Below are 10,319 nucleotides of genomic sequence, written 5' to 3'. Positions count from 1 at the left end.
TGGAGACTACAAAAAAGAAAATAAAAGTGTCATGTTGATTATTGATAAATAGGATTTCTGCATTACTAACAATTCAACGACGTCAGAATAAGTTTCACAGTGAGTCGTCAAACTTGTAACCTTAGCCTACTGGTATATAGTTATATATACTCAACCAAACATCATCCTGCCGGAATATTAAAAACGGTCGAGTCATTTTGTTAAAAAAATTATTTTGATAAAAGTTTATTACTTAAATCACTAAAATGTCAGCTAGGTACGATAGAGCAATAACAGTATTTTCTCCGGATGGGCATTTATTGCAAGTCGAGTATGCTCAGGAAGCTGTGAGAAAAGGATCCACTGCCGTGAGTTTCATTTATATGGACAACCTAACCTTATAATTAATATAACAATTAATATAAATTTATATTTATGTTTATTTACTGAAATTTGATTGTTTATAAATTAAAATGTTGATTTTTTATTTTTTCATCTAGGTCGGAGTACGCGGTAACGATGTAGTTGTCCTGGGTGTTGAGAAAAAGTCAGTTGCTAAATTACAGGAGGAACGCACGGTTAGGAAAATTTGTCTTCTTGACGATCATGTTGTTATGGCTTTTGCTGGTTAGTATTTTATATCAATTTATTTTATTAATTTTTTTTGACCAACAAATTTGTTCCAAAAAATTATTTTAAAAAAATTGCATTTTTTATTGTGTAAAATTTGTACTTCAATTTTTTTGACATCATTGATTTGATACAAAAATTATTAAATATCTGTTGAATTAATTTTTATTTTTATAATTCAGCACTTAATAATGAATAATTAAATTGACAGGTTTGACTGCGGATGCCAGAGTACTGATAAACCGTGCTCAAATAGAATGTCAGAGTCACAAATTGACCGTTGAAGATGCTGTCGCAATAGAGTATATAACTCGTCATATTGCTGGACTCAAACAAAAGTACACTCAGAGCAACGGACGTAGACCGTTTGGAATATCATGTTTGATAGCTGGGTTTGATTATGATGGAAGCCCGCATTTATTCCAAACAGAACCTTCAGGCATTTATCACGAGTGGAAGGTAAAAATTAATTATTTTTCAATTTTTATATTAAAGGTTATTAAATTTATAAGTGACTAGCGACCTTGCAGTCACTATGTGACTGCCGTGACTTGTGAACTATTGCACTGTACTTTCTTAACTATTGATACTTGCAACGATATAAGCTCATCTTGATGTTACACTCTTCAAGAGCTTTCATTTGAGTACCCACATGCATTTTTATATATTTTTCATATATACATATATATAATATATATAAATATAGGAAAAATTGTTGTGGGTACTCAAATGAAAGGTCTTGATGAGTGTAACATCGGGATGAGCTTATATCTTTAAAAATGTCAATAGTTCACAAGATACAAGGTAATTTCTAAATTATGTTAAATTGAACTGTACTTTTTTAACTATTGACATTTTTAAAGGTATAAGCTTATTCCGATGTTACACTCATCAAGACCTTTCATTTGAGTACCCACATGCATTTTTATATATTTTTCATATATACATATATATAATATATATAAATATATGAAAAAATGATGTGGGTACTTAAATGAAAAGTCTCCATGAGTGTAAGATCGGGATGAGCTTATATCTTTAAAAATGTCAATAGTTCACAAGATACAAGGTAATTTCTAAATTATGTTAAATTGCACTGTATTTTCTTCACTATTGACATTTTTAAAGATATAAGCTCATCCCGATGTTACACTCATCAAGAGCTTTCATTTGAGTACCCACATGCATTTTTATATATTTTTCATATATACATATATATAATATATATAAATATATGAAAAAATGATGTGGGTACTCAAATGAAAGGTCTTGATAAGTGTAACATCGGGGTGAGCTTATATCTTTAAAAATGTCAATAGTTCACCAGATACAAGGCCATTTCTTAATTATGTTAAATTGCACTGTACTTTCTTAACCATTGACATTTTTAAAGATATAAGCTCATCCCGATGTTACACTTATAAAGACCTTTCATTTGAGTACCCACATCAATTTTTTATATATACATAAATATAATATATATAAATATATGAAAAAATGATGTGGGTACTTAAATGAAAAGTCTCCATGAGTGTAAGATCGGGATGAGCTTATATCTTTAAAAATGTCAGTAGTTCACAAGATACAAGGTCATTTCTTAATTATGTTAAATTGCACTGTATTTTCTTCACTATTGACATTTTTAAAGATATAAGCTCATCCCGATGTTACACTCATCAAGAGCTTTCATTTGAGTACCCACATGCATTTTTATATATTTTTCATATATACATATATATAATATATATAAATATATGAAAAAATGATGTGGGTACTCAAATGAAAGGTCTTGATAAGTGTAACATCGGGGTGAGCTTATATCTTTAAAAATGTCAATAGTTTACAAGATATAAGGTAGTTTCTTAATTATCAAGATAATTAATTGTATGCATTATTTTTCTAGGCCAACGCAACTGGACGTGCTGCTAAGACTGTAAAGGAATTTCTAGAAAAATACTACACCCCAGAAGAAGTAGCCACCGAGCGAGGTTCAATAAAACTCGCCATCAGAGCACTTCTTGAAGTAGTAACGTCCGGTCAAAAGAACCTAGAGATCGCTATCATGCGTCGCAATGAGCCGATGCAAATGCTTGACTCAGACACGATAGGCGAGTATGTAACTGAAATAGAAAAGGAGAAGGAAGCTGAAGCCGAGAAGAAAAAACAAAAAAAGTGATCGAGTGATGTTATTTTGATTATTTTATATATTTCTCATTCATAAATAATAATAATAATAATAATAATAATAATGTATTATTCGGCATTGCTGGATAAATTTACTTAACTTGTCTTCTTTAATCCTTTCTTCCTTAATTATTTTTATTTATAAAATTATTTAGCTAGTTTTTATTTATTTTATTTATTTATTTATTAATTATTAATACGGCGGTGTGTAGTCCGGTGATAAAAATTTACCTCGGTGATTAAATATTTGGAATGACGCCAAGTTCCTCGTTGTTTCCCAGGTCTTGCTCTCTAGGTCGACAACTGCGCGAATTTCTTTAAAGTCTCCAGCGATATGTAACACTCCGTACATTACAATAAACAAACTAATTATTCCTTGGATCAATATCTAACAATAAAAAAAAGTGACGTGTTACAAAATTTACTAGTTTTTATAATTTTTATAATAATTTATAATTATAATTAATAAAAATAAAACTCTTACATCAATTGGCAGTGTTGTGAATTCCTGCTCCGTTATTCTGAGGTAAGATCGATCTAAAATAATATTTTAATTAATGCTTATATTTTAATTAAATGATTATTTCATTGGTATTTACAAGAGTTGGAGTTAAATAAAAAATTGCTTACGTTGAGCAGCAGAATAAGCAGCGTGAAGTATTGAAATAAATCCAATCCATGTTATAAACTTGTGTGTTGACGTAGCAGGCATTTTAGTCAGTCAATTTAATTAGCAAATTTATTTTTTAAATATTTGTTAATATTGATGGCTATTTACAATGACCTGGAATTATAGCTGGGAGGTTAAATAATAAACACGACAGCTTGACAACAATGAAAATTATTTTATTTTGGAGTTGGTAGTCAAGATGGTAGCGGCATCTGTCAATTTTTATGATACTGAAGTTAGCCGTCAGCTGTCAATTTAAAAAATTTTTTTAACAAATCAATTACAATAAAAAAATGCTTCTAAAAATTTTCACTTGTAATTTTATGAAAATTAATTTAGCATCTGAGAATTCTTACAATTTTTTTTTATTAAAAAAATTATTACAAGATAAAAAAAAAATTTCATTTGTAAAAAACTTGACACTAAAATTAGCAGACGTCTAAAAATTTTTTAATTTTTTTTATTAATTAAATTACAACTAAAAAGATATTTATATAAAATTGCCCTTATAGTTTTTCAAGTTTTTTACATGTGAAAATTTTTTTCTCTAATTGTTTTATTGAAATTTTTTTAATAAAAAATTTCTAAAAATTTTGAAATGTCGGCTAACTTCATTTTTATAAAAACTTGAAAAACTGTAAGTGCAATTTTTAAAAAATATTTTTTAGTTCTAATTTAATAATTAAAAAAAAATTAAAAACGTCGGCTAACTTTAGTGTTATTTTAATTTTTATTAATTTTCACGTAAGGAACTTTTTAATTAAATTTTTGCACGCCTCATAGCGCGAAGCGCGTGAGGTTGTGCTTTATACTCGACTCGTCAAGTTCAAGCAATTTTGTGATCTTTAAATGCCTCTATCACAACCATATTCCACTTATACAATGATATAAGTAGATGTACACCAAAAAAACACTTAAATTAAACCATCTTTTACTTTCTAAAATCATTTCATGTTGCTATTTTGAAAAAAAAAAACGTTTTGAAAAAAATTTTACGTGGACGTCCGGATGTCACCCCATTTTGGATGTACCAACGATTACTCCCGAACAAATTGATATTTCAAGACCGGACCTTTTTTATTAGTTTAAGAATTCGATGAACTGGGTCCGTATTTAATATCAGTGCCCTAGTTTACGTATTTTTTTTTTAAATTGAATTTTTATTAAATTCACTACGATACAACCGTACAAAGCCAAATGAACTTTTCTTATTTGTCACGAGAAAACTATGGCGCCACTTGATCAAGCTAGATTTTTTTAGACTGCGTGCGCATATGACAAGAAAAAAGGGCGCCGATATTTAAAAAAAAGAAATAAAAAATTGTAAGAAATGACTTAATTATAATTTTTTTTCTTTAATCAATTACACAATTAATTTATTTCTTAAAAAATGAATGAGCGTTATGAGGCGTGCACTTTTGGATTTTCCAAACTTTTATTTTTATAATTTAATTGCCATAAAATTAAAAAAAAATTAATATCTGACAACTTCAGTGTTATAAATTTTCTGGAGTTGTATCCTTCTATTTAATTGGTTGAAAATATTCACGCAGTTAAATTCACTGTCCAATAAGATTTGAGGAAATTTTTGACAGTTGGGAAGATCCAAACTGAAAATTCTTCTTTGTTTCTTTTTTATTGTTATTCTGAAATTATAACGTAGTTGCGTCGAATAATAATTAAAATTAAATTAACGTTGCGTTAAATTTGAGTATTAAAACGTTAATATGAGTGAAAAAATTGGCGATAAAATTTATAATTACCTAGTTGGATTTGAAATTAAAAAAATTAATAATAATAGATTACCTTCGTACCGTGACGTGCTGAGTTTGTTCATGTTTAAGCATATGTCTTTAAAAATGACGATTCGAAATAGTTCTGCTAGTGTTATCTCTGAAATAAGTGCTGTTTGGGCCAAATTTATGATCCCAACTATACGTCCTCAGCATAGTATTAAAAAATTAGAAAAATTCTACGCCAAGTACAAAGATCTTAAAAAAAATCGCAGCAGAGAAAAAAAATCGAAAGCTCAACAGAGACATGTCCAAAACTTCAAGGAAAGACTTGATCAATTGTTTGACATTTCCAGTTCGACTGCAGTCAAAAATTTACCAAAAGAACTCCAACAATTTTTGATAGAGTGTCAAAAGGGAAATAATAACTCATACTTTCCAGCTACTTCTGTTCCGGCTGAAGAAATGGAAGTAGAGATAAAAAATGAAGACAATGAAAATAATACGGAAGAAATTGGTTTGTTTTTATTTTTTTACTATTTTAATAACTATAAAAATTTTTTTTATTGTTGAGAATTAATTTTCTTCAACAAACTACTTAATTAATTATGAAAATTAATTTAGCAGATATTTAATAATTTTCAGAACTTTTTTTAACAAATAATTTATGGCAAAAACAATGAGAAAAAAAAAGTTGACATGTAGAAATTTAAAAAAATTAAAAATGCTATTTTTTAAAAATAGTTTTTTAGAATTCATTTAATTGTTAAATATAATTAAAAATTTGTCAAGTGAGAGCTAACTTTAATGTCATTAATTAATTAATAAACATGTTTTTCAGAAGCTATGTGATTGTTCTTCTATTTGTATATCAAGGACCAATAATCTACAGATTAAATTAATCACCAGAGTTCTTAAAATTCTACAAGTTGCCAAAATTTTAATTTTGGAAAATAATCAGTCTATATTTTTCTTTGTGTTGAAAGAAGATGCTTCGGATCTCAAATCCAGGGTATTAAAACACCAAAGTTGGTCATCAAAACTCAGCAGTAAAGATTCTAATTTCAAATTGTTCAATAACATTACATTAATAATTGTAAGACTCTACAATTAATTATTTAAGCAGTACATTAAATTGTTTATAATTTATAAATAATCATTTAAAAATAATAATCAAATAAATTATCATTTATTAATAAATAATAAATAATAAAGTAAGAATTATTATAAAATCACATATTATTATTATATTTTCATAAATAAAATAAAATAATTATCAAATGAACATAATTATCTGGATTAATTAATAGTTTTTTAAGAAATACTTCCTTTCAATATCTACAGTTGGAATTTTTTCCACAAAATCGTTTTTTTTTTTTTTTTCTATAATGAAACATGATTAATGATAAAGACAATTAATTTGTTTAACGTCTAATCGTTTTTCTTGGAGTCCGTTTTCCCTTAAGAAGGGTTTACATTTTTTCTCTCTCTCGCCCTCTATTGGACAAACGAAAGTATCTCTGTCATACTTGTGCAACTTATGGAATCTTAAAACGCATTTTATGCATAAATAAATGAAAATTTTCTAAAAAAGCGCTTCGCTCTTCGATAGATAATTTAATTATCTATCGAAGAGCGAAGCGTTTTTTTTCAAAATTTTATCTTATTCATGAGCAAAACTCGTTTGAAAATCAACTATCAACCGCTCTTAAAGAATTCTTTAAATATGACGAGCAGTAATTAAACCAAGCATTGGTTCCACGTTTGAGGAATCTTATCTAATTATTAATTAGATATTAAAAATTAATAATAAGAATGTAATTAAAAAAAAAATCTGTCTTTAAATATCTTTGATACTTTTATTTAAATTATGTAACTTATATTTATCATAAATATTATTATTATTATTTAGTTGAACTTGAAAAATTAAAAATTAAAAGTATTATACAAAAATAATTAATAAAAATAATTCGGATTTCTTATTTAACTAATCTTCGTCAGGAAGAGTTGGAATTTCTACATCTGAGCAAGTAAGATCTTCATTTCTAACTGAACAACGAGGATAATCTTTTTCTATAACTATAGTTAAAGGTTCACGGTCCAAGTGGTCTTCAAAAGGTTTTATGATGCGATTAAAAGGTTTAAGAATTGCTGAAAGTTCGTTAGCTTCTTTATCGAGTGCCTCGGCTCTGCGTAAGACTCGATCTGCATAAAAAAAATATATTAAAATAAATTGTTACATATTACTATTTTTTTATGAAATTTTAGAGTAGTTTAAGTAAATTACCAAAATTTTCTTTGAAGCCATAGGAGCTTGCTAATTTTTCTGCCGGTGGGTAAACTTGAGTATTGACTTTAGGTGGCAAAGGTTTTTTAAATACTGGACTTACTACTTTGTGTGGTGATTTGGAGTTTGGGGATAATCCTTGTTTTTGTATCTGGAGTACATTCTTGAAAAAAATTATCATGAGTTATTCGTCAATACAATAGATTTAATCGGTTTTAACCTTGTCAGATTAGTGATAACTTTACTTCAAAGTTAATTGTACACAGTAAGTCAATAATACTTTGATTATAAATTAAATTGATTCTATAATAATTTTACAATTTCCATCGAAAATAATAATAATAATCTTAATAATCTAACCTTTGATACTTTATCCTTAGAAAGAGTTAATGTACTTTTTTTAGCTTCATTAACTTTAATAGCCGATGGTGATTTCGCTGGCAGTGCAATGTTTAAGTCAGATCGGGACCTGATGGATAAGCCCTTTGGTTTTACTCCAACCGACGTGAATGATTTTCCCGGAAAATTAACGTTGGTCATCATTTTTGTTGGATTCGACATTGTTAGTGAATTAGCACCTCCTGATTGAAAAAACGTACGCAATTAATCGATAACAATAAAGTTAGCCGACATTTTTAATTTTTTTATTTTGCTTAATTTATTAAATTTTAACTAAAAAATATTTTTTAAAAATTGCACTTATAGTTTTTGAAGTTTTTAACAAATGAAAATATTTTTTTTTTAATAATTCTTCAATAAAAAAAATTGTAAAAATTTTCAGATGTCGGCTAACTTTATTTTCATAATTAATCATCAAAAAAATTTATGACGTTTAATTTAGCAGTAACTTTATAATTTTTTAATTTTATTTGACAAAAAAATTTCTTCCAAAAAAAAAAAAATAAAAAAAATTGTATTTTTAATTTATTAAAATTTCTACATGTCAATTTTTTTTTGCACTAATTTATTTTTTAAAAGAGTTTAAAAATTATTATCTGCTACTTGAATTTTCATAAAAATTTCTAATTTACTTTGATAACCTTAAAATATTTGTAATATAGTTTTAATAGTTGAACTTACGAAAATTGAGTTGATTTTCTGAAGTATGTTTTATTGGTGTATGAAAAATATCAAATCCTCTGGTAGACATTTTTAAATATTTTGATATTAATTTTAATAAATAATTTTATCGTTTGATTTGTTCGCTTGTGTGTTACTAAATTACTAATGTTTGCTCCGACCTTAGTAACGGATTTTTTGTTTTACCGGGAAATGACTGATTTTCAAGTGACGATAAAATTTTACTGTAGATGGCGACTCTGTTATTGTTTTTTCGGATAAACAAGTTACACACTTATGCAAAAAGGATATCTGTTTATGGCAGTCTCTGTTATTCTGTCAACATTTACTCGTGGATTACAATCCGGATTTAAATTTAACAAAGGTACATACTTAAATTATCGTATTAATTAAATATAATTTATATACTACTAATGCAATTACTTTTAAGTTGTTTCAATTAAAAAATTAATCGTTGAGGTTAAATTCACTTTTTGTATTAAATAATTTATAAAAAATTGTTTTCCGCTTTTTTTTTTTATTAAATTAATTAAACAATAAAAAAATTTTTAAGAATTAGGTATTTTGTAAGAAAATTTTTGAAGAAATGACAAATTTTATTTTTTTATTTAAATACTTATCTATATATAGTTCTTTTTTTAAAATAATTTAAATTATTTTTAACATCAAGGGTTACAGAAATATTTATTTATAAATTTTGCGAATTTTACAAAAAAAGTATAACAATTTTTTCTTTTAAATAATTAATTTTTTATATGTATTTATTAAAAAAAAAGTTTCGCGTGTTTGTAAATTAATTATAAAAATTAAAAAATTGAAACATTTATTATTAAATTTTTTTATTTGAGCCCTAGAATAATTTCAATTGCTGTCAATTGAAATCCTTTTTTTAAATAAAAATTTTTTTAATTTTGAGTAATTCAAATTTTATAACAAAAAATATTTCAAAATAATTTTAGTTTTTTTTTATGAAAATTAATTCAGCAGATATTTATTAAATTTTAAGAATTTTTGTAACAAAAAAAATTATAAAAAAAATTTTTAATTTAGAAATTTAAAAAAATTAAAAATGTAATTTTTTTTTTTAATAATTTTTCGGAAAAAATTTGTTAAAAAAAATCCAAAAATGATCAAATGATTGCTAACTTTAATACGTTTTTTTTTATTTTATGTAAATAATTTATGAAGATGATAAAAAAGTCTAAATATAATAATTGTCACACAAAATTATTTAATAAGCTTGCTAAAATCAATTTAAAAAATTTTAATTTCAGCTCCAATAAGAAGTCTATCAAAAATGGCAACAGCACTGGATGCAATTCCTGATGTAAACATTGATCCCAATGGTGTTTTCAAGTACATTTTGGTGTATGTCCACGACGACAATACTAAGCAAAGCAAACCGATAGTTCGAGGGTACAAGAAGTGCAAATTTCATGGTGAGTAATCATTGTTAATTTATTTATTTTATGGCTAATAAATTATGCCCGAGGAATATGCTTGGGGAATTAAATCAATAACATGAAATTTGATAGTTTATTCAGGAACCAAGGAAACAGCTTAGGCTACAGGGTTGTAACAGTCAATAGTTTTCTTTATTTATTTTTGTGCATAATATCCAATTTATTAAACGAACATTACTTGACAATTAGACAATTACATTCCTTTGTACAAATCCAAAATAGGACCTTACTTATTTTATAAATTCTGGTTTAAATAATTGCAGAGTAAGAAAAATAGGGAGAGTTTTTTTTAT

The 10,319-nt window shown here is 26.1% G+C and overlaps 5 protein-coding genes across 6 annotated transcripts in view; 3 read left to right on the top strand and 2 right to left on the bottom strand.

The window, feature by feature from the left end:
* Nucleotides 1-103: 103 nt before the first annotated feature.
* LOC123273031 (proteasome subunit alpha type-7-1) lies at nt 104-2,888 on the top strand. The gene is made up of 4 exons (XM_044740145.1): nt 104-347; nt 480-606; nt 821-1,068; nt 2,513-2,888. Exons 1-4 carry the CDS (start codon nt 246-248, stop codon nt 2,783-2,785), a joined length of 750 nt encoding a protein of 249 aa, XP_044596080.1. The 5' UTR covers nt 104-245; the 3' UTR covers nt 2,786-2,888.
* LOC123273033 (ER membrane protein complex subunit 5) lies at nt 2,817-3,641 on the bottom strand. Its single transcript, XM_044740148.1, has 3 exons — nt 3,424-3,641; nt 3,278-3,330; nt 2,817-3,181 (listed from the first exon to the last, which is right to left on the bottom strand). The coding sequence occupies exons 1-3, from the start codon at nt 3,503-3,505 to the stop codon at nt 2,987-2,989; spliced, it is 330 nt and encodes a 109-aa protein (XP_044596083.1). The 5' UTR covers nt 3,506-3,641; the 3' UTR covers nt 2,817-2,986.
* Nucleotides 3,642-5,006: 1,365 nt separating this feature from the next.
* On the top strand, nt 5,007-6,111 carry LOC123272552. 2 transcript variants are annotated; one of them, XM_044739421.1, is made up of 2 exons: nt 5,007-5,713; nt 6,041-6,111. In XM_044739421.1, exons 1-2 carry the CDS (start codon nt 5,191-5,193, stop codon nt 6,046-6,048), a joined length of 531 nt encoding a protein of 176 aa, XP_044595356.1. In that variant the 5' UTR covers nt 5,007-5,190; the 3' UTR covers nt 6,049-6,111. The 2 variants fall into 2 exon arrangements, 1 of the variants encoding a protein (XP_044595356.1); XR_006511101.1 differs by having other exon boundaries at nt 5,675-5,713; nt 6,038-6,111.
* A 923-nt stretch (nt 6,112-7,034) lies between these two features.
* LOC123272551 lies at nt 7,035-8,755 on the bottom strand. The gene is made up of 4 exons (XM_044739420.1): nt 8,564-8,755; nt 7,844-8,064; nt 7,484-7,646; nt 7,035-7,401 (listed from the first exon to the last, which is right to left on the bottom strand). The coding sequence occupies exons 1-4, from the start codon at nt 8,631-8,633 to the stop codon at nt 7,184-7,186; spliced, it is 672 nt and encodes a 223-aa protein (XP_044595355.1). The 5' UTR covers nt 8,634-8,755; the 3' UTR covers nt 7,035-7,183.
* Nucleotides 8,756-8,779: 24 nt separating this feature from the next.
* Nucleotides 8,780-10,319, top strand: part of LOC123272555 (14 kDa phosphohistidine phosphatase-like) — a 46,602-nt gene continuing 45,062 nt past the window's right edge. Inside the window, exons 1-2 of the mRNA XM_044739422.1 lie at nt 8,780-8,927; nt 9,838-10,002. Coding sequence (XP_044595357.1) covers nt 8,840-8,927; nt 9,838-10,002 — 253 coding nt within the window. The 5' untranslated portion in view covers nt 8,780-8,839. The remainder of the gene's footprint in view (nt 8,928-9,837; nt 10,003-10,319) is intronic.

Source organism: Cotesia glomerata, linkage group LG10 (assembly GCF_020080835.1).
Source record: "Cotesia glomerata isolate CgM1 linkage group LG10, MPM_Cglom_v2.3, whole genome shotgun sequence".
In the NCBI taxonomy this organism is placed as follows: Eukaryota; Metazoa; Arthropoda; class Insecta; order Hymenoptera; family Braconidae; genus Cotesia; species Cotesia glomerata.
The sequence above is the reverse complement of the archived record's forward strand: the minus strand, read 5'-3'. Positions and strand labels throughout refer to the sequence as shown.

What these genes read in the sequence shown, in the direction of transcription:
- LOC123272551 (XM_044739420.1), bottom strand. Translation starts at nt 8,633, where the DNA reads ATGTCTACCAGAGGATTTGATATTTTTCATACACCAATAAAACATACT. An exon ending in AGAAAATCAACTCAATTTTC is followed by an intron (nt 8,065 to 8,563) that starts GTAAGTTCAACT and finishes TTTTTCAATCAG; the next exon opens with GAGGTGCTAATTCACTAACA. An exon ending in CTAAGGATAAAGTATCAAAG is followed by an intron (nt 7,647 to 7,843) that starts GTTAGATTATTA and finishes ATTTTTTTCAAG; the next exon opens with AATGTACTCCAGATACAAAA.
- LOC123272552 (XM_044739421.1), top strand. Translation starts at nt 5,191, where the DNA reads ATGAGTGAAAAAATTGGCGATAAAATTTATAATTACCTAGTTGGATTT.
- LOC123273033 (XM_044740148.1), bottom strand. Translation starts at nt 3,505, where the DNA reads ATGCCTGCTACGTCAACACACAAGTTTATAACATGGATTGGATTTATT. An exon ending in TGCTTATTCTGCTGCTCAAC is followed by an intron (nt 3,331 to 3,423) that starts GTAAGCAATTTT and finishes ATATTATTTTAG; the next exon opens with ATCGATCTTACCTCAGAATA. An exon ending in TCACAACACTGCCAATTGAT is followed by an intron (nt 3,182 to 3,277) that starts GTAAGAGTTTTA and finishes TTTTATTGTTAG; the next exon opens with ATATTGATCCAAGGAATAAT.
- LOC123273031 (XM_044740145.1), top strand. Translation starts at nt 246, where the DNA reads ATGTCAGCTAGGTACGATAGAGCAATAACAGTATTTTCTCCGGATGGG. An exon ending in TGTTGTTATGGCTTTTGCTG is followed by an intron (nt 607 to 820) that starts GTTAGTATTTTA and finishes TTAAATTGACAG; the next exon opens with GTTTGACTGCGGATGCCAGA. An exon ending in GCATTTATCACGAGTGGAAG is followed by an intron (nt 1,069 to 2,512) that starts GTAAAAATTAAT and finishes TTATTTTTCTAG; the next exon opens with GCCAACGCAACTGGACGTGC.